Genomic DNA, 21258 nt, shown 5'->3' with positions numbered 1-21258 from the left:
ACAAGGCTAGCAAGCTGATCCTGGGACATGAAGCCTGCTACCATGGTCCTGACAACCTCTAAAGCCAAGGGGTGACCTGAGGATCCGAACGGGAACCAAGAAGGTTCTATGCAATCCTGTAATGGACGGCTGTGGCAGTGCTACTGGACGGCGCCCCTTGGATACAGAAGTGCAGCACTCCTGCCATCTAGGAACAGAGTGATATTTAATTCCTGCTCCCATCGGAGCATAGAGGGAAGCTTCGCCCCGGGCTGGGTCAGAATAATGATCCACCCTCAGAGCTGACCAGATGCACACTTGTTTGAATGTAGAAGGAAGCTTATAAAGCTACAATTTGTGTAGGCTGAAGCCTCTATACACCTCTAGAGGGGGATTCTGCGCTATATAAAAAATGGTGAGGAGGCAGGAAAATGGTTAAAAACAACAATGGCATTAAAATAATGTTAGTTCCATCTTCCTGTTACATATTTTAATAGTAGCATTAATTATTGTTATATACAAGTTATTTCAACCTACTCTTTGATGCGCGGCTCGCCATCAGATATGCACAGTATAGATTTTTTTTTAACTCCTGCTCTTCCCGCAGATTGGACGGCTTACATTGACATCAATGGAAGCCGTCTGTGCAGGAACCGCAGTGAAAAGGAGCATGCTGCGATTTGTTTTCAGCGTCAAAAGACCCACACACTGCAATGCAGGTGCGGACGCCAATGCTTCTCTATGGGCAGCTTGATTTACGGCTCTTCCACGCGGGTCAAGTCAAATCCACCCATGGACATTGGGCCGTATTCTGTTCTTTTTTCCAAACTTGCCTGTTTTTCTTTGGACACACTTTATAAATGATTGTAAGAAGTGCACAGTCCAGCGTTATCTCGTGTAGGGGCACGCACCCTGAAACAGGGAGAGAGGGGTTCCCCTGCAGGGGAGAAGAATTCCCCAGCAAGGGTTAGAATTCCTCTATCCACTATAGGGGAATTCTTATCTCTCCCCTGCAGTGGAACCCCAACATCTGCACTGCTGGGGAATTCCTTCTCCCCTCCAGGGGAACAGCGGCATCTGCTCTGCTGGGAACATCCCTCCAGCCCCGCTGAGCTGAAGGGAAGGCCTGCGGAGGAGGGGGTTCCCACACTGCTTTCCTTCATCTCTCTGTAGCACTTTTTTGCTAAAACACCCAGCTCTCAATCGTGTGAATGGTCAATTTCACCACTAATTAAGCTCAAACTTGACAGTGGGAAGTCATCCATACATGCGATTTTCTGCAGCACTAAGCTGAGATTTTTTTTTTCTTTTTGCGCAGCTAGCTTCTGGGTGATTTTGTAGCTCGTGTAAATGAGCTCTTAACTTGTTTTCACACACAGCTCTTTTTGGAAAAATGCCATTGCAAGCCAGAAATGGAACCAGCAAGAGGGGAAGTCCTATTTTTTTACATTTCCCATTCCCTTTAATCAACTTGCCTTAAAAAACGTCATCAAAAGCTAACACAAAAACCTCGCTGTGCTTCCAAGATGCTGCTTTGCATGAAGCCACTCTCCTTAAGGTTTCCCCAATATCCCACAACAGGATCACACCCCTGCTCAGCCACTGTTTGTAGAGCCACAATTCGGCTGCCGCACTGCATATGGAGGCACTCTGTATCAGGGCAAATACATCATAGAGCCCCAGAGCTTATTTATCTAATGCTGTATTTACACTTAACGATATCGTTCAGAAATATCGCACAAACGAGCGAAACGATAATTGTTCGGTTTAAACGTGAGACGACGAACGAGAATCGTACGCCTGTCCTTTATGGTTTAGTTTCACAGGCATAAGAATCAGCGCCGGCTCGTGCAGCTAGAACACTGATGTTCATTGTTTCATATAGGAATGATTAGTGAACAAGAACTAATCATTCCTCATTCACTCAGGCTAACGAGGGACATAAGTGATGAATAATCTCCTGGAGTGGGCATAGTACGTGTCACTGCAATTTGCCTTTTATGCCTAGGTGCCAGAGCTCTGCCTCCCACCCTTGGGACAAGATTATTCACAATCAAGCCACTTTACAGACTGCAAATCGCTCCCTGAACTCTCACAAACTAATGAAGACCTCTAAAGTATCATTATCTTAGGCTTCATTCACATGAGCGTGAAGGTTTTCAGCTGGCCATGTCACGATTATACCGTCGGGCGTGGGGAGACAGTTTAGCACTGCTGAACTGCCTCCGGCTGTCGGCAAGGGACGGGGCAGGAGATAGTGTGCTATGCTCCCTCTCGGCAATGGGAGGGGACAGGATGGGAGCTTAGCACACTAGCTCCTGCCCCGTCCCACCCCTTCCCATTACAAACAGCCGGCAAGGGGCGGAGAGGAGGAGGCAGGGAGAAGACATGCTGCTAAACTCCCTCCCACCTCCATTTCCCCTGGCAGCTCCCATAGGAGTATATGGGACGGCTGGAGTATTCTGGCAGGGAAAGATAGTTTCAGAACAGAAATACGCCTATCTGAACTGATGCATTGGTTTTCAATGCATCAGATGAGGAGCATATATTGGCCGGCCGTGAAAACACGGCCGATATACGCTTGTATGAAAGAGCCTTTGTCTGTAAATCACATTTAGTGGTGAACATACACTGTTAGATATCAGAACAGGCGCCTGTAGATTTTTATTCTAACTATTTCTATCACTAGATATCATGGCTTCTATCCCAAGTAAGAATTTTGACACTTTGTGCAATTCCTTAAAGATTACATAAAGTTTTTGTTGTGAGAAACACATTTCTCCCATCAGTTCTGGTCATGAAGAAGTCAATGTACAATACTGAAAAGAATTTTATTAAATTCAATTACAGAAATCAGAAAATAAAACCACAAAAAGAAAAACCGACAATAAAAACAACATTATGTACATATGGACAATGATGAATAAATACATGACACATCTCTGGTGCCCGCTGCGTGCTGGAAATTGTATTTCACATGGCGAAGCTTGTTATGTGAATACTAAACAGTGTATATTGCAGGTGGGGGTCTAACCGCTGAACCCATACTGATCGCCAGATCAGGAGTCCTATGTCCTCCTGAAAGACTCGCCAATGAATAGAGCAGGAACATGCATGCTTGGCCACCACTCCATTCAGTTCAGTGCGAGCGCCAAAGGTAGTCGAGTTTGATAACCACAATATCCCTTTAGTAGCCATGGTCCTATGGATACATTTAAATCATTAGGGAAAAGTCTCTGAGAAAACTCACAACTATCGTTTTACTCCCCAAATAACAATATTTCTGGTCTCACAGAGGCAGATTTTAATTGAGGAATCTGCAGTTTGTGTCCTCATGTAGGATCCACAGCAAATGGCATTGCCATACATTGAAAGGCATGTAAAAAAAACAAACACTTTTTTCTTTCACACTTGCGGAAACGAATTGCTATTTCCGCAAGTGGAGGAAAAAGTGCAGCAGGTTATATTTTGCTGCAGACAGCCTCCATTGAAGTCAATGGAAGCTGTCCGAGCCTCAGTCCATCTGCAATTAATATTGCATATAGGCCGCAGGCACCCACGTCATCGCCTAACAATGGCGCAGAAAAACATATTAAAAAAAAAATCCATTCACTCCTGAGAGATGGAGGACGATAGCAGAGGGCGCTGATTTATCCCTGTCTCATAGTAGTGAATGGAGTGGAAGTCATGCATGGTTACTGCAGCTCCATTTGCATGGGGAATTTGGACTGTGCTACTCTCAGAATTGCTGGGGGTCCCACAGCTGTGAATAGGGGATAAATGCCTTTAGTGGGAGAACCCCTTTTAATATTGTATTTTTCAAGGGCGCAGATCTGTTGCGGAGATCCACAATGAATCTCCTCAAAATACGCACCAAATGGATTAGAACAGGACATGAAATGTGCAGTGTCCATGCAGACTGGGTGCCTGTGTGCTGTCCTATAAGAGCTGCACCCAAATTTCGTGTGTGCAACTCGTAATATGGCCATGTGAGTCTGGCCTTACAGGAGAAGAATAGTACGGCATTCATGCTCCATGTATTACACAGCCACCTTTCAAATGACTGGCTGATCATTTACTATATAGATCCACCAACTTCATCATAGTCGGAGATAATCTTTTGGGTTCATAGAAGTGGATCCATAGTGAGGACATCCCCTACACAACATCTTTTTGCCCAAGACATCCTATTTAGTATAAGAGCATTAATAATCTCTCAAGGTTCCATAGGACACACAATTGAGCAGGTCGAAGGAAATATGCAGTCAAACCCATCGGGTGTGTGGCATTGGAGGACGCCACAGTAAAATCCAAAGTAGACAAATGTATCCTGGTACAGACCACCAAGTTATCCTAAACCTCTTCATAAGGGTCAGCAGCCACTCCAATAAACTGGAAGATCCGTGGAGGTAAATCCCATAAACAGAAAAAGCAGAGTAAAGGGTTGAATGATAATTAAGAATTATCCACATTAGCTCTGAAGGGATTCTTTACATGGAATATAAATGTGTTTGACATTTTTTGATTATTCTCCTGAGGAATTAAATTAGGTTTTTGGTTTTTTTTTAAACTCGCTGAGAATGTTGGTTAAGATTATTTATTATAATAAAATATACCATCTCAGGTGATCATTTGCCTTATCCTCCTGGGGACCTTTTTCGTGCTTTTCCGGTTTTCGGGGGTGAGGGGGGGGGGGGGGGGGGAGAGAAGAGGTGCCATACATTGCCTTAACTCTGACCCCCTCCCTGTGTGAGTATAATTCACCATGGTGAATTCTCCTGTATGATTCTTAATCATCATACAGCCCTGAGTGTCTTCACTCTGCTTTTTCTGTATAAGGCTAGGTTCCCATGGGACGGAAATCTCGCAGTTTGGCTACACCGAAAAACCATGAGATTTCCGCGGGATAAGTGCTGCTTCAAAAGCGGTTCAGCCGCCGGCATTCCGTTGCGGCTTTCTCTTTCCATAAAGAGGAGAGAGGCCGCAGCTGAAAAAAAAAAAGAATGGACATGCTGCGGCTGTCAATTCCCTGGCTCAGCGTGGCTTTGCCGCAATGTATTCACCGCCCCGTGTGGACGATATTTTTGCAAAGTCTCGTCCACATGGCTGGCTGATCCTAGGAGTTGCAGGCGGATTTGCTACACAGAAATTCTTCACGGAATTTCCGCGGCAAATCCGTCCCGTGTGAACCCTGTATAGGGGTTCCTATAGAATATGGATTTGTCACTGCAGTAGCTTATCACACGGAGCACATCTAAATGGTTAGTAAATCGGAAGTAATGACTTCCCATTTGTATGTGGCATTATTTTACCCCTGCATAGTAATGTGCAAGACACTCGTGGCATGACCTTTTTAAAGCAAACTTCCTAATCTGCATTAAATGTAGCATATAAAGCCACTTGTGCCGTTTTTATGTTATTTTTGGGGAGGGACCTGGTGCAATAGTAATGTCATTAAAGGGGTTGTCTCGCGAAAGCAAGTGGGGTTAAGCACTTCTGTATGGCCATATTAATGCACTTTGTAATATACATCGTGCATTAAATATGAGCCATACAGAAGTTATTCACTTACCTTCCCTGCGCCAATCAGGAGGCTGGAATCGGCACACGTGACGGGGCGGAGCTACGCGATGACACGTAGAAGGGGGCGGAGCCAGAACGCTGCTGCTGCCGGACAGACCCGAAGGCAGAAGACCCTTCTGCGGAAGCGCGTCTAATCGGGCGATTAGACGCTGAAGTTAGACGGCACCATGGAGACGGGGACGCCAGCGCAGGGAAGGTAAGTGAATAACTTCTGTATGGCTCATATTTAATGCACGATGTATATTACAAAATGCATTAATATGGCCATACAGAAGTGCTTAACCCCACTTGCTTTCGCGAGACAACCCCTTTAAGCACCATGTTACATAGTACAATTGAAGACTACTACAATTACCCCTATTGAACTATCCAGACAATTCACATCCCTATAGGCTGGCTAGTTTCAATGGTTTCTCTGGAACAATGTTTCTGAACTGCAAAAGATGAAAAAAGTTACACTTTCTTGGGCAGATCTGGTGGGTGCCAATTAGCAACTTTTTTCAGACAGAGTTCTGGTGGACATGCGTAGCAAAATGACACCCTATATGTTTACTCTTCTCATAATAAGCGGAATTGCGAGCCTTTATTTAATGAATATTAGAAAACCTATAAACCACGTTCTTGTTTTATTACTGTAGATCCTTTACCTGAAGTGAATATTAATACATAATGTATCCATGTCTATTACATTAAAAAAATCCCCATAGAAGAAAGAACACTGGTCCTTGAATGTTAGTAAACATTTATCAAGTAATAGCAAAACACAGATAAGACACACCAATATGTACAAATGAATAGTCTTCCATCCTCATATCATAAAGAACTAAGCTATGCTATTAGTATTTTGCGCACAAGGCAGGCACTTTATACCGTATTGGAGGTCCAATGATAGACTGTGCTTCTAAGATACCAGGCACCTGCATTTACAGCAAACGGTCCTCCTTAGGAGGAAGTAGCAGGATACATCAACACAGACAGAACATAGTATAAAAGAGCAGAGAAACAGACATTGGTTGATAAAAAGGTGTGAAAATCACTGTTTTGCTTGCCAGTGAGTAACTTTTACAAATAATCTCATATTTCTATTTCACTAAAGTGTTACCCTATTGATAAAAGTCTTTGCAATGGGCTGTGCACTCCCTGAATGTAAGTGAGGAAGATAGTGATCCGATCGTGAACGCTAAAGCTCTTCCTCTAGATTTTCACCTTCTGTTTCTTCTGAGACTTCACTTAGCAAATCAGAACTGATATCTATAAAGAAGAGGGAAAAAAATATTTTAAAAAGAACAATACTCATGTGTACAACTATACAGGGTCGGCGAGATTATTAAAGGGGTTTACCAGGACTTAAACATTTGTATAGACAGGGAATGTAATAGAAGATAGAAAAATAGGCCATTCTCACCTCCCTAGTCTAGCACAAAAGCCTTCATCGCCAACACTCGCCCTGTCTATTTTAGGACTTCATAGGCAACACTAAAAATGGGTGGGAGATGGAAAAAAAAGGCACAAAGATCCCGCGACTGTTTTTGGGTTTGGTTTTTATTGTGTCTACTAAAGATGAGCGAACGTACTCGGCCCCGCCCCTTTTTCACCCGAATACCGCGATTTTCGAGTACTTCCGTACTCGGGCGAAAAGATTCGGGGGGCGCCGTGGGTGAGTGGGGGGTTGCAGCGGGGAGTGAGGGGGAGAGGGAGAGAGAGAGGGCTCCCCCCTGTTCCCCGCTGCTACCCCCCGCGCCGCCACGCCTCCCCCCGCCGCCCCCCAAATCTTTTCACCCGAGTACTGAAGTACTCGAAAATCGCGGTGCTCGATCGAGTAATTACTCGAAACAAGTACGTTCGCTCATCTCTAGTGTCTACCATTCAGCAAAGATAACACGATAATTTTCTTATCTTGATCAGCACGATTACTGCAAAAGTTTATACAGATTTTTTTTATTTTTGAATACTTTGGCTCAATAAAAATTGTTTTTAAAGAAAAACAATTTAATATGTATCACCCCATTCTAAGACCCATAACACTTATTTTTCCATCAGCTAAGCTATGTGAGGTCTGTTTTTTTGCAAGAAGAATTGTAGTATTTATTGGTACCATTTTGAAGTACATGTGCCTTTTGGATTGCTTTTTATTACGTTTTTTGGGGAGACAAGCAAAAGAAAAAGAACAATTCTGAAATTACTCTTAATTTATTTTTTACGGTATTCATCATGCATGATAAAATATTTTCATTATCTGGGTCATTATAGACATAGTAATACTTATTAGGTGTAGCTTTTTTTTAAAAAAAACAACTTTTTTTTTAGTATTTTATCCATTTAAAATGTTTTTTTGGGGTGGGGGGGAGAATATGTATTTTTTTTAAACTAGATCTTTTTTCTTTAAACTTAATTGAACTTTTTTGACACTATTGTTTAGTCCCTCAAAGGGACTTGTAGATGTGATTGGTCAATTGCTAGGGTAGCACGCTGCAGTACTTACGTAGTGCATTTTTCTAAGCCTAACAGGCTGAGTTACATGGCAGACAAGGAGTCTTTGTCAGGCTTCCAGCTGCCATGCGAACACATTGCTACCTTGCGATCACATTGCAGGGTGCCGATGGGTGACAGAAAGAGCCCTCTTCCCCTGTCATCTGCTTACATGCTGCAGTAACTATTGATCGTGACATGAAAAGGTTTATACTTCCAATCTGAGGTATCTCCACTTCTGGTAGTTAGAGCAGGAGCCTGACTGTCAGTAGTCAGCCAAGCCACCGTCTTAAAAAAAGACGTGTGCAGATTTAAAGCCCATTAGTGAGGTTAGTAAAAATGCGTATTGGCTCTCATTAAGGGGTCAATATCAACCACAGTTCTATGCTGCCACCTTGTTATTCCCAAAGGCCTGCATTTCCTGTCTCTGTATCCGCTTACATTTCGCTATAATATCTTTCGACAAAAAAAAAAACTGTACCTCCAGCTTTACTATTGCTTTATATAAAGATACATTTATGTCTTGAACTGCATTCATCCTCCTTTTCATGCACCCTATTCACTAATTTGCCTTGGTAGAAGCTTCTTAACACAGTTCAGTCTACTATCACCTAAGATCGTAAGTCCATACACTTATATTTATTTACAATATACTTTATTTGCCCATTATTCCCACAGAACTTGGTCAACCTAAACTAACAGATGAGACTTTAAAATCAGCAATTCAGTAACTCAATTGCAATAGGTTATCATTTTATAATTGGACATACTGTTTAACATCATGTAGAATAGACTGTAGTATAATAAGTACATACGATCAGGTGGATTGTGGAACAAGACTTGGTGCTTATAGATATTTCCATTTGCAGCATCAGGGCTTCTAGTTTCAGAGCCGGTGTACTGAGTGCTTACTACTGAATCAGCAACTTGTTGCATCTCATCCTCCTCTTCTGATTCTATAAGAACCAAAGCTTCAGATTCTCCCCTTCTGCAACACAATACAAAGTCACCTTAAAATGCGTTCATTCTTTTACCAGATCACTGGAGGTTATCAGCGACCTACAACATATATTTCATTGTTCTGGAAAGTGTATAGTATCCATATGGTATAATGTGTGTATACAAGTATGTAAAGATACTTTTTCTGGTAAGTGAAATAAGTATTCAAACAGAATACCATCATTTTTATTTTTGTATGTATAAATGTATTCAATCATTTCAGTATAGAATGATAGCACAAACATGGATGGCTTCATTTACACTAAAGACAGCCAAATAAAATCGGTTCCATTTTCAATATGTGACTGTAATGATGTATCTGATTGACATGTCATAAAACAATCTCTTTTCGTGGTAAACTCAAAAAGTCAGAGTTTTGGAGTCACGGGTCAGTCATGCAACAGACCAGGCTGCACTGACTTTTTGCCTACATTTTCTGATCTCCCATCTCACCAAATTATAAGTCTTGAGGATGAAAAAATATGGTGATCTTTACTATTCACTTCCAATACTGGAAACAATGGAAAAGCAATTACTCTAAAAAAAAATGTGGGCTTAAATTAAATCTAGCATATTTATATTCTACTAGATTAAGAGAACTGGTTGTCCAGTAGTTGGAAGGGAGACTTCACTGTCTAAGCCACAACTTTTTTCTGTCTTGTCTAGTAGTCCCTATTTATATAGGTAGGTATGACCTCTGGGCCCCCCACCTCTCAGGAAAACAGGTGTCTCCCTATAGCCATTTGGTAATCCTGTCCATGTAATACATGGTCACCTAAACCCTTCAAGGCGAGACTCGAGTCTTTCTATTGGCTGTATGCTCCAATAGATTTTCTGAGATCTCCACAAATTTAGTAAAAGCGATTGTTACAAAACAATAAAATACACACAACTTAGGTGTTCATTCTGCCTCCATTCCAGCATCACCTCTGCGGTGCTCCTTGTGAGTCTGCAAGTCCGAAGCTACAGTGATGACACCAACTACTCCTGTGACCACTGCAGTCAATAACTGGCTTCAGTGGTCATATAGATGCATATGGTTACATCACCGCTGCAGCACTGGAAAGCAAACAATGGCGGGGAGCACATAAGTGGAGATGCTGGAACGCAGGTGAAATGAATAGATTTGTTATACTTTTATTGTTTTATAACAAGCCATCGCTTTTATTCGATTTGTGGGGGTCTTCCTGTAAAGGAAGCCTCTATGACCTCATTTTAGGCTAATAAGGCAAGAGGAAATGGGGTGTAAGGAACATTGAATTTAAAGGATATTTAAAATACTACTCACCGGATGGCTGTAATAATCCAAAATAACAAAAAAAAAAAAAATATATATATTAGTAAATGAATGCAGATACACATTAGTGTGTTAATTTACAAAGGTTTAACTAGACAGTGTAAATAACTTCTATGTGCCTCAAAGCTGGTTTTATTTTTTTGTTTAAAAAGTAAAAATTCCAATACCCTATTAGGGTGTTTTGCTGCATTGGACCAAATTTATGAAACGGCACCTTTACTAACATTGGTTTTATAGTCAGAAAATGTAAACGCTGCAGCTTATTAACGTTGCTTCATAACTAGAGATGAGCGAGCATGCTCTGTTAAGGCAGTTACTCGAGCGAGCATCGCTCTTCTTGAGTAACTCCATAGTGGTCCGAGCAGATTCAGGGGGGCGGCGGGGATGAGCGGGAGGGGGGGGGGGGGGGGGGGGGGAGAGAGAGAGATCTATCTCTCCCCAGCTCCCCCCCCCCCCCCCCCCCCCGCCTGTATCTGCTCGGACCAGTATGCAGTTACTCGAGAAGAGTGGTGCTCGCTCATCTCTATTCATAACCTTTTTCATGTTTTTATTTTGTACAGTAGAACAGAATCTCCTATTGCTGTCTGTTTTTTACAGAGATTTTAATAATTGATCTATTTAGTATTATGAGTGCATAGTGTACAACTGCAGTCAAAATTATTCAGCCCCCATTGCAAATTATGTTTATTTGCCAAATTTACAAACGTCAGCTTTTTGCAAGACAATCAAACAAGTAGAATTTAAATAGTTCAACACAGTTAATATAACAAGTGGTTTCTCTAAATTCAACATCAAATGCCATTTTTGATGACTGATGTCTCAGAAATAGTCAACCCCCTGAACAGAATTCCTCATAACAGCGCACACACTTGCAAGTCACCGGGTGCAACTAATTAAGGGCTTCTTTAGTTTTATCAGGTGTGCTTGACATAAAAACACATCAAATACCTGGACTGCCTATTAGGCATATTTCTAAATCAAGAGGCTGGTCCAGAAAGATAGCAAAGTCACTGAATACTCCGAGAGAAAGTCAGTCAGTTAGAAGCATAGTTTTCAAGTTGAAAGCTAAAGGAACGCTGGCTACACTACCTGTACATGGCAGAAAAAAAGAAGCCAGCACTTGCTGCCACCAGATTCCTCAGGAGGGAGGTGGTTAAAAAACCTTGAGTGATTGCAAAAGACCTGCAGCAAGATTTGATAGCAGCAGGAACTAGGGCTTCCATTTGCACAGTAAAACCGCTTTCACGCGGCCAAGAAAATCATGTGAGATTTGTGCGTTGCGAGCTGCACGAATATGAACCACCTTCTAAACGATTTTTCCCCCCATCACGGGTAAAAAAAAAAAAAAATCACAGCACATCCTATCTTTGGGCGTTTGGTTGGAACTAGAGATGAGCGAGCGTACTCGGAAGAGCACTACTCGCTCGAGTAATTGGCTTTATCCGAGTATCGCTGTGCTCGTCCCTGAAGATTCGGGTGCCGGCACGGAGCGGGGAGCTGCAGGGGAGAGCGGGGAGGAACGGAGGTAAGATCTTTCTCTCCCTCTCTCCCGCCCGCTCTCCCCTGCTCCCCGCTGCGACTCACCTGTCAGCCGCAGCTGCACCCGAATCTTCAGGGATGAGCACAGCGATACTCGGATAAAGCAAATTACTCGAGCGAGTAGTGCTTTTCCGAGTACGCTCGCTCATCTCTAGTTGGAACGCATTGCCCGTTTTCAATTGGGCGGGCAAAGCATTGCGTGGTGTACGAGGTGCATGCAAGTGCAATACGAGGTTTCCCATTAAAAACTTCATGTCTGCTGTGAGGAAGTTGAAGCTTGGGCATCAGTGGACCTTCCAACAGGATAATGATCCCAAGCTTACATACCTCAAAGTCCACCAAGGCTTGCTTTCAGAAGAAGTGCTAGAAGATTCTGCACTGTGCATCACAGTAACCTGACTTAAACCCTATAGAAAATCTGGGTTTTGCTGGGTTTGAAGAAGGTGGTTATAGCATGCAAACCTAAGAATATTGGTGAACTGGAGGCCATTGCCCATGAGGAATGCATTAAGATTTCTCAAGAGCTCTGTGAGAGGCTGGTGTCTGGCTATGCATCACATTTGCAGCAGGTCATAACTGCAAAAGAGTGCTACAGTATACTAAGTACTAAGGACGCTTGTTATAAAGGCATTAAATAATTCTGAGATCGCAATAGACATTAAAAGTGGCGCTTTGTGTTGAATTTCGAGAAGCTACTTGTTCTATTAGTTGTGTTGAGCTATTTAAATTGTTATTGTTTGACTGTTTTTTGGACACAGTAAAAGTTTTTAATTCTGGCCAATGAACTTCATTTCCAATGGTGGTTGAAAAATTTTGATGACAACTGTAGTTGCGTTATGAATGACTGCTGCAGGAGAAATGTATGGCTGACTGCAACTTTTCCAAGCAACATCAAATGGCTCTGTGAGTTTATTGTTCTCTATAAAAAGGAACACTTCCATTAAAAAATTCACATATAAGCAAACAATATATCTATTAAAAATATAAAAACAGAAAAAAATGGTATTGAAAAATACAAAATGTGATGTTATACAACAGCTACAGGTAGGGTTGTGTTATTTTGATTCTCTGTAGGTGACTATAAATATTAGATGTACACTTTTTGTAAAAAAGAAATTAAGCCCCTAGAAGGAGTTGTCATTTTGCTGCAAAACGTGGCATGCAGTTCCATCTCAGGCAGATATGCAAATGATTAGAGTTGTGGGGTGATTAGATGAACGGTCTTGTCACCTGAGACCCTAAAAGGTGTTCTACCCTTGGCCTATAAAAAGGCTTTGAGAGGCTACTTTTATGTAGTGGACCTGTTTTTTTCACTTGTGTAGAGCTTGTTGACTACTAGACGCCTCTTTGATGCAATTAAACAGATTTTGCCCAGTTAACAGAGTCAGAAGGGGTGCAGTATTAGAATACAAGAAGTTCAATGGTCATATCATTGAATTGCCCACCACTTGGCCATTCTGACCAGAAGGTTAGTGGGTGTTAGGACCAGTGGATGCATGAGGACACACACAAGCAGCCGCCTGGGCTCTGGACACCATTGACAGTCCACCAGTAGAGAGGATCATCTGATTGTTCCACAAGCACAAGCAGCACCATCATTACAGGCCCCTGTGTCTGTCAGAACCATTTCTCGGTGCATGGCTGAAGGATATTTGGTCTCACTGCACCCGTTGCATGAACTGCCTTTGACACCCACCTTCCGTCGCCTCTGTTTGCAGTGGTGTCTTCAATAATGAAACTGGACTGCTCCAGAGTGGAACCGGGTTGTCTCCAGCAACAAATCCAGGTTTAGGTTGGGCAAGGATGATGACCAGTTCGTGTCTGGAGACCTAGGGATGAGCGCCTCAATTCTGCCTATGCTGTGGAGCGGCACAGTGCCCCCACTGCTGGTGTGTTTGTCTGGGGAGCCATTGTATATAACAGTTGGTTACTCCTAGTAGGGGTATGAGGGACAATGCAATATGTTCAGGACATCCTGCAGTCACATGTGTTGCCTCTCATGGCAGGCCTTCCATGAGGCATTTTCCAACAGGATAAGCTCAACCACACACAGCAAGGGTGTCACAGCAAGGAATGTCTCCTCAACATGGCCATACTTCTGTGGCCTGCCTGATCACCAGATTTATCACCAATAGAACATGTATGGGACCATTGGGGATGCAATCTTTCATAACCTATGAGTTTGCATGATCTACAGGCTCAGATACAGCAAGTGTGGACTGATATGCTGCAGGATACCATATGGAACCTGTATGCCTCCATGCCCGCCCATATCACATTTTGCATCCAAGCTAGAGGCGCTCCCCAACAGGGTACTAGAGCCTCCATGCCCCCTTGTATCACATCTTGCATCCAAGCTAGAGGTGGCCCAACAGGGTCCTAGAGCCTCCATGCCCACCCGTATCACACCTTGTATCCAAACTAGAGGCAGCCCAACAGGGTCCTAGAGCCTCCATGCCTGCCCATATCACATCTTGTATGCAAACTAGAGGCGGCCACTAGAGCCTCCCTTCAAGTGTTCAGTTTTCCGCAATAAATTATCCTTTTCCGACAACTCCTTATAGGTGCTTAATTTTTTTGCTTGAATGTATATCTGCCCTATTATTCAATTGTTTAAAAGAGAGACCGGCAGCTACATTGAGCCCTATAAGCTAGGCTTATAGGTTCAAAGAAGGTGACCCGCTGAGTCCGGGATTGTACATTTTATATTTTCTTACACGCCGTTCTCCTGTTGTCAGTATTCAAACCTTAAGCTTAGTTTATGGACTCAAGTAGCTGGCAAATTCTCTTTAAGGTTTTATTCTGACTGCTAGAGAACAAACTTTTGTATTTAAATTTAGGAATTGCACAGTACCGCCGGAGATTTAAAAAAAAGAAATAAAATAGCTGGGGGAAAAAAATATAAAGAAATAAATAAAATCAAAAATTAGTCTTATCTGAATCTTGTTTTAAAAATGCCCCTTTTTGATGGAGGTGTCCCTTTAAATTAATAAATTTAGATGGTCAGTAAATCCCTTGAAAGTCAAAAAAAAATCCCAAAAATGATTTTTAAGTTGGAGTCATCTATAGGTGGGCAGCAAATAAATGCTATTCACTGTATAATAAAACGTCTTATAATTTTCCAATATAACCATTTCCATTTATTAGGAGTGACAAGACATACCTTTGATATATAAATGAGGATCACAGTAGAGTATAACTCCTGTAATAAGTGCAGCAACTACAAGGAAAAGGATCAGGATAGCAGATACTAATCCCACAATGTTATGGGGTGCTGAAGAATAAACGGAAAAAAAAAATTACAAAAGAACAGAAATGCAAGGACAAACATATTCACATCACTGGATTTCTTTACCCATTTTTTCTCTCTTCAGTTTTTGTACCTAAGGCCACGAAAATCACACAAGATTTGTGCGTTGCGAGATGCACGAATATGAACTCCCTTCTTTTGAATGGGGTCATACACATGAGCTGCATTTCCTAGCTTTGGGCGTTCCCTTGGAATGCATTGCTCATTGTTTTCAATAGAACCGGCAAAGCATTGCCTGGTGTGCGAGGTGCACACGAGTGCAATGCAAGGTTTTCCATTGAAAACAATAGGAAACATTTGCCGATCGCTACTTGATATTGCTACCCTGAATTGATGCGAGGCGTTTTGACACAAAAATGCCTCGCATTCGCATGTAAATCACACGTTTCTAAGCGCGATATCAGGCCTAGTTTTACGGCCCGATATCGCTCTCATCCGTGTGAAATTAGCCTAGATGGGGTTTTCTCACCAATGCAATGTTGACAAATCGAAAGGATATGCCACTAGTGTCTTATCAGCAATGAGCCACACTCACGTCTTCCAAGGGAATCTGAATGTGGCCAATGGAAGTGACAGCTTCTTTGTTTTTGGAGTGTGCCACAGTGCCAGCAGTTGAACCACCACTAAATATCTACTGCATACTATAATAATTAGCAGTTTTTGTCACACTCATAGGGGCTTATTTACTAAAACAGTTTAATATTTGGACACTGCAAACTTAGACTATATGATCTCAAAACTTGCCAGATTTATCACAGTGGTACTGAATGGTAGTCTTAAAATTTTACAGATCTATCTAGTCTAATTTCATACCACCTTTTAGTTGGCTTAAGCCTGGCTTAGACAACGATTATCACTCAAAAAAAATCTTTTGAGCGATCATCGTTGTGTGCTTTTTTACAGTGCTTTTAATCTTTTGATCGCTTAAACGTTGAGTGATCACCTTGCACTCCGAGCAGGGGATGCAGAAGAAAAGACAAGAAAAGCTTGTCTTCTGCATCCAGCTGTTCCCCGCTGGGAGCGCCCAGCTGTTATACAGCCAAACGCTCCGAGCGGAGGAGGCAGAAGACAAGCAGGGTGGCCCCACTTGTCTTCTGCATCCAGCTGTTCTCTGCTCAGAGTGCCCGTTTGTTATCGAGCCAGGCGCTCCGAGCGGGAGATGAACACAGCTGTGTTCTTCATACCCCGCCTGTCTTCAGGGAGCGGAATACAGCTTAAACAATAGTATCAGCTGTATCCCGCTGTGATTTCCTGATAACTGATCTTTCAGCATGCTGAAAGATCAGCAAATCAGGGACGACTTAATGAAAACTGCACGTCAGTGCAGTTAGACACAACAATTATCACTCAAAGGATGGCGTTGAGCGTTTTTTGAGCGAAAATCATTGTCTAAATCAGTCTTTAGTTTACAACAAAAATTACACCAATTTTTGTTGCACAGTGTCACGTTTAGGTCACACATCTTCCTAAATATTTAAATAAAGAAAGGAGGGGGGGGGGGGAGCCCCGCGTGTGCAGCCACTACACCAAACTCCTGGGCACTATCTGAGCCCTGTTGTGGCCATGCAGGAGGAGGGAGACTCTAAAAAATTCAACTTAAAATTACTCATGAAGCCAACAAAGTTCGATGTTCAGTTTACATTTGTTATAGAGGTCTAGATACGAGACCTCATACTTCTCTTCCTCCTTTCCCAATCCCACCCCTCAAACTTTTCCCCAAAACTTTTTTTTACTAAGATGCAACAAGATATGTCATAAACGGTTGTTATAAACTAGGATTGAATTCTCGGGACCAGTCCTTTATATCATAAGACTTGAAAATGATTGCCAAAGATCTAGTATCCCATTGTACAGTCTATCACTGTATAACATGTATCTACACCTTACCCTACTTATGGAAAAAGTTAATAAAAACATATTGAAACAAAAGAGGAATATCACTTTGCTGGACACTACGAAACAAAAATTGACCAAGCACAGTAATTGATGACAGTTGTCTGGAACAATTTGCACCAGAAAACTGTGAAATTTTCAATAGCAAATCAGCTCCACAGAGTTTGACTAGAACGGCACACACGCTCGCCCGCCGATTCATTCAAACTCTTCCATCCTGCCATTGTGGCTCATGGAGAAAGAACAAGGCACCCAGGTTCCCTATCGATCAGTGGAGGTCCCAGCACTCAGACCCTTACCAAATCGAACTTACCTAGCGACGGCGCAGGAAAAATAAATCTTTTTAAAAACATCTGCACTGCCCATGTCCAACAGCGGCTCGCCGCAGCCATCTGCAGTACAGATGGATGATTAATGATATATTTGTCAAGTAACATTTGCTAGTGTTACAGCTCGCAGCCACTGTCGTTCACCCCTTACAGGGGCCACGGTCAGGCATCGCTGCTCAGCTTACTCTACATGTTGGGCCATGTGCGTTCCCCGGTCCTATTCCTCCACACAGTGCCTTTCAGCCAACCATATAGCGGGTGTGTTCTTTCGTCCTGTCCTAAAGGACCAGCAGCATTCCCAAGTTCCATCCCTTACCAATCCCTGCACACCTCTGCCTATATCAGCATCCTACCCTCATTGAGGATCCCTAAGCAATTGGGCTATACTGGCTAATGTGACAAATCCGCAGTTTGTGTATTCCAACTTTGATTCCTGCTTTGACTGCTCATGAGTACTCGGCTCTGTTTATTGGACTACGCCATCGCTCGTTGACTACCTTGACCCTCTGTCTGGACCTCATGTCGCCAGCCCTGAACTTCGCCTGTCAAGCCAATTAGCTCCAATACAGACCATCAGGTACTGCACTTCAGCCCTACGCAGTGTCACCCAACACACTACCAGGACCATCTGTGCCAGTCATGGCTTGGGGATCCCACAAAAAGGACCCAAATCCCACTTGGAGAGCCAATGGTGAAAACCAGTGTTCTCCAGGTGCAGCCTCAAACTGGTGTGTCCCAAGACGAGTCCACATCCGCCTGCCTGACAGTAAGTCCGCAAGCGAAGAATAGTGAGCTCATTTTTTGACTTAGCAGGTCTCAAATAATCTAGGTAATTCCATATGTTGGCCAGCACCTACATCAGCAACATCTTATCACCAGGAAATATTACACGTTTTAAAGACTATTGCCAACTGATGAATCCCGCTCTTTGATTTTTAAATCATTGTGGAAATATAAAAAATAAATAAATACTTACTGGTAACATCAAGCTGTATATAGAGATCTTTAGTTGCAACTCCATTCTCAGTCATGCATATATAAGAGCCTTCATCGTCCTCCTTGGAGCAGTTCACAATAGTGAGGTAGGAAACGTTGCCGCTCTGTGCGATTTGGTACTTTGTCCCTGAATGGATCGCAACATTTGGGTTGCTCAGATTACGTAACCAGGTTATTACAGCGGGGGGGTTAGCCCCCGATACAGAACATGACAGGGTTACATTCTGTCCCTTTAAGCAGGTTCTCATTCCCTGGGACCAGGGCATAGGATATCCTGCAAGAGAGGGAATACAACGAACAGCACATTTCTAAAGGGTGATAAAAAGAAAAGCTATTTTTTATCCAGCATGCAAATTTGGTCTCCTCATATAAAACAATGATGATTTGTTTAAAAGTAATAATCTGAGCGGCTGCTATATCTGACACGATAGACCTGAGTTAATCTGTAGTCTGCACACAATAGGCTTAGTGATTCTGTCTACTAGGAAGTGGTGACATCACATAATATCACTTGCATGACGGAAAGCTTTGACACATATCAGTCAGTTTAATATTTTTTGGCCATCAACAACAAAGAATTAAAAGAACATTGTTACAACAATGGCTTTGTATCAGAACAGGGAGCAATGGTGGCTTTAATTAGTTGTATTAGTAGTTAAAGCAACCCTCCAGTGTCAGGACAAAATTCTGTCCCAGGACCAGAGTGGAAGGGAGAGAGGGTAGATTACCTGCAGTAGTTCTTTTCTGCCATCCCTCTGATCCGCCAGTTTTGAGTCTTATTTTTTCAGGTATCCAGAGGATGGCTGTCATAATCTTCAGACTATCTAATTGCCACTGTGCATTGGTAGTATTAAGGCCCATTTACACACACAGATCTTTCAAACGATTGAAAGATTGGAAGTTTTAGTGATTGTTTTGCAAATTAGTACTTTATCAACTTGATTTGCGTGTAAATAAGCCTCCAGGAGCTGCTTGCAGAACTCAGCAGGTGATCTGAACTCTGCAATTAGCTTCATTGTTCAGGCATGGGCTTCTAAGAGAAAATAATGTTATCTGCAGCTCCTATGCAGAAAACAGCCTTTGGTCTGTTTTCTCGCAGGGGCTGCAGAGAGAATACAATGTTACCTCCTGCTCCCGTGGAGAACACAGCGTGCGGTCTGAACAATGGTTTTTAAAGCTTGTCTAAAAATCATTGTGCAGACATATGCCATCATTTTAACGAATTTTGAGCGGTAACCTATTGCGTGTAAATGGGCCTTTAGACTTTCAGTACACTATACCTGCTCTCTGATTTGCCAGAGATGCTCATGTGATCAGTACTAGCCAATCAGAGAGCAGTGGACAATGTGCATTAAGTAGTTAGAAAATTGCAGCAAGCATCCTGGACAGCTGAAAACAGGACCCAAAACTGGTAGATCAGAAGGATGACAGCGAACAACTGCAAGTAATATACCCTCCTCCTGTCCTGGGCAGAATTTTGTTCCCAAACTGGAGAGTTGCTTTACATTTATATATATTTTCAATCCTGATAGTATAAATAAAATTAATATAAGCGAGGTGGGAATTATATGTACTCTTACTTTACTCTGTACCAAAGGAGCATACATTAAAAAAAAGAGAGGGTGTCTCATAGCAGAGATACCCATTATGTTGCTAGGCTTTGCCTTGTAGAAGAAGGGCCTAGTGTTTTTTCCCCCCTCAACATCCTTTCTGTAACCCTTTGGCCAATTTTATCTCTCCCAATTTGCAAACAATGCAGTTCCTCTATTAAGGAGATCTAGACAGGTTTTCACCACCCAATCACAATGGGGCCCTCTCTCTCTTTCCAGGGGCCCCAAAGAAGCCGAATGGTCAGCCTTTACTGTCAAGTATGCCAAAGCACAGTGCAATCAAGTCAAGCAGCAATGTCATTCTGTGTAGAGGGCTTGTAATGAGGTCTTGACATTGCTCAGAGGACATTTACAACATGCTGTAGGCAATTCATCCCTTTTTTCAGTGTTGTCTGGAACATCAGTGGTTCAAGCAGGCAGTCGAGTGTCACAAACATATCTCAGCATATGTGGCCAGCTTTATATATAGAAAATCTATTTAACCTTATCGAAATTGCGCAGTGGACAGAATAAAAACTCAAATGACTCGTAATATCTTTCTTAATTGAGCACTAAACAAAGATAATACCCAGTGGTTTAATGTTAATTGCAGCCATTAGTCTCTATATACACGACTTATAAAATGCCACTAGCATTGTTAAAGGTACCATTCTTAGACTGAAAATGAAATCTCAATATATAATGTTTTAATATAACCTGCTCTGCATGTAAAAGACTTACAATATGTTTTAAGCTAGATAACATTTGCTAAGGTCAGATGCGGTGCAAAAGTGTTTGGGGACACCTAGGGGTTGAGTGGATATGGGGATGGTATAGTTTCTCCCCAAGGAGAACACCCAGAAGGGGTGTGGGGACACCTAGAAGCTAAATAAGAAGACTTATAAGGCAATGCTCCTCTGGGAAATTTATGCAAATCAGAAAGATGGAAAAATACCTCTACAGCGCCACCTATAGGAATGCTGCCATCCTATAGATGGTGCTGTAGAGGTATGTTTCCATCTTTCTGATTAACATTTGCTAAATAACAGTGTTATCAATATTACCTAAGGCCACTCTCACACATGCACTTTCTACCACGATTACCGCTGTTTGCAGCATTTTCACGCTTTCTAACGCACCTCACCACCCATCATAATGATGGGGTGGGCTAAAAACCGCTGTCGGATACCACAACCTGCGTCTGAAAACTGCAGTAAAACGGCGGCAAAATGCCGCAATCAAAATCGCAGCGGTGTGTGAGAGTGGCCTAAGAGT

At 42.5% G+C, this 21258-nt stretch overlaps 2 protein-coding genes across 2 annotated transcripts in view; both read right to left on the bottom strand.

Annotated features, from left to right (window-relative positions):
* The window catches only part of LOC136627809 (uncharacterized), an 884798-nt gene that overhangs the window by 64380 nt on the left and 799160 nt on the right, over positions 1–21258 (bottom strand). The window lies entirely within an intron of this gene.
* Positions 5906–21258, bottom strand: part of VSIG10 (V-set and immunoglobulin domain containing 10) — a 33673-nt gene continuing 18320 nt past the window's right edge. The window contains exons 5-9 of the mRNA XM_066603218.1: positions 18375–18668; positions 15030–15140; positions 10118–10130; positions 8847–9019; positions 5906–6813 (exon numbers count right to left, since the gene is read on the bottom strand). Coding sequence (XP_066459315.1) covers positions 6743–6813; positions 8847–9019; positions 10118–10130; positions 15030–15140; positions 18375–18668 — 662 coding nt within the window. The 3' untranslated portion in view covers positions 5906–6742. The remainder of the gene's footprint in view (positions 6814–8846; positions 9020–10117; positions 10131–15029; positions 15141–18374; positions 18669–21258) is intronic.

This window comes from Eleutherodactylus coqui, chromosome 5 (assembly GCF_035609145.1).
Source record: "Eleutherodactylus coqui strain aEleCoq1 chromosome 5, aEleCoq1.hap1, whole genome shotgun sequence".
In the NCBI taxonomy this organism is placed as follows: Eukaryota; Metazoa; Chordata; class Amphibia; order Anura; family Eleutherodactylidae; genus Eleutherodactylus; species Eleutherodactylus coqui.
This window is presented reverse-complemented; position numbering and strand designations above follow the sequence as displayed.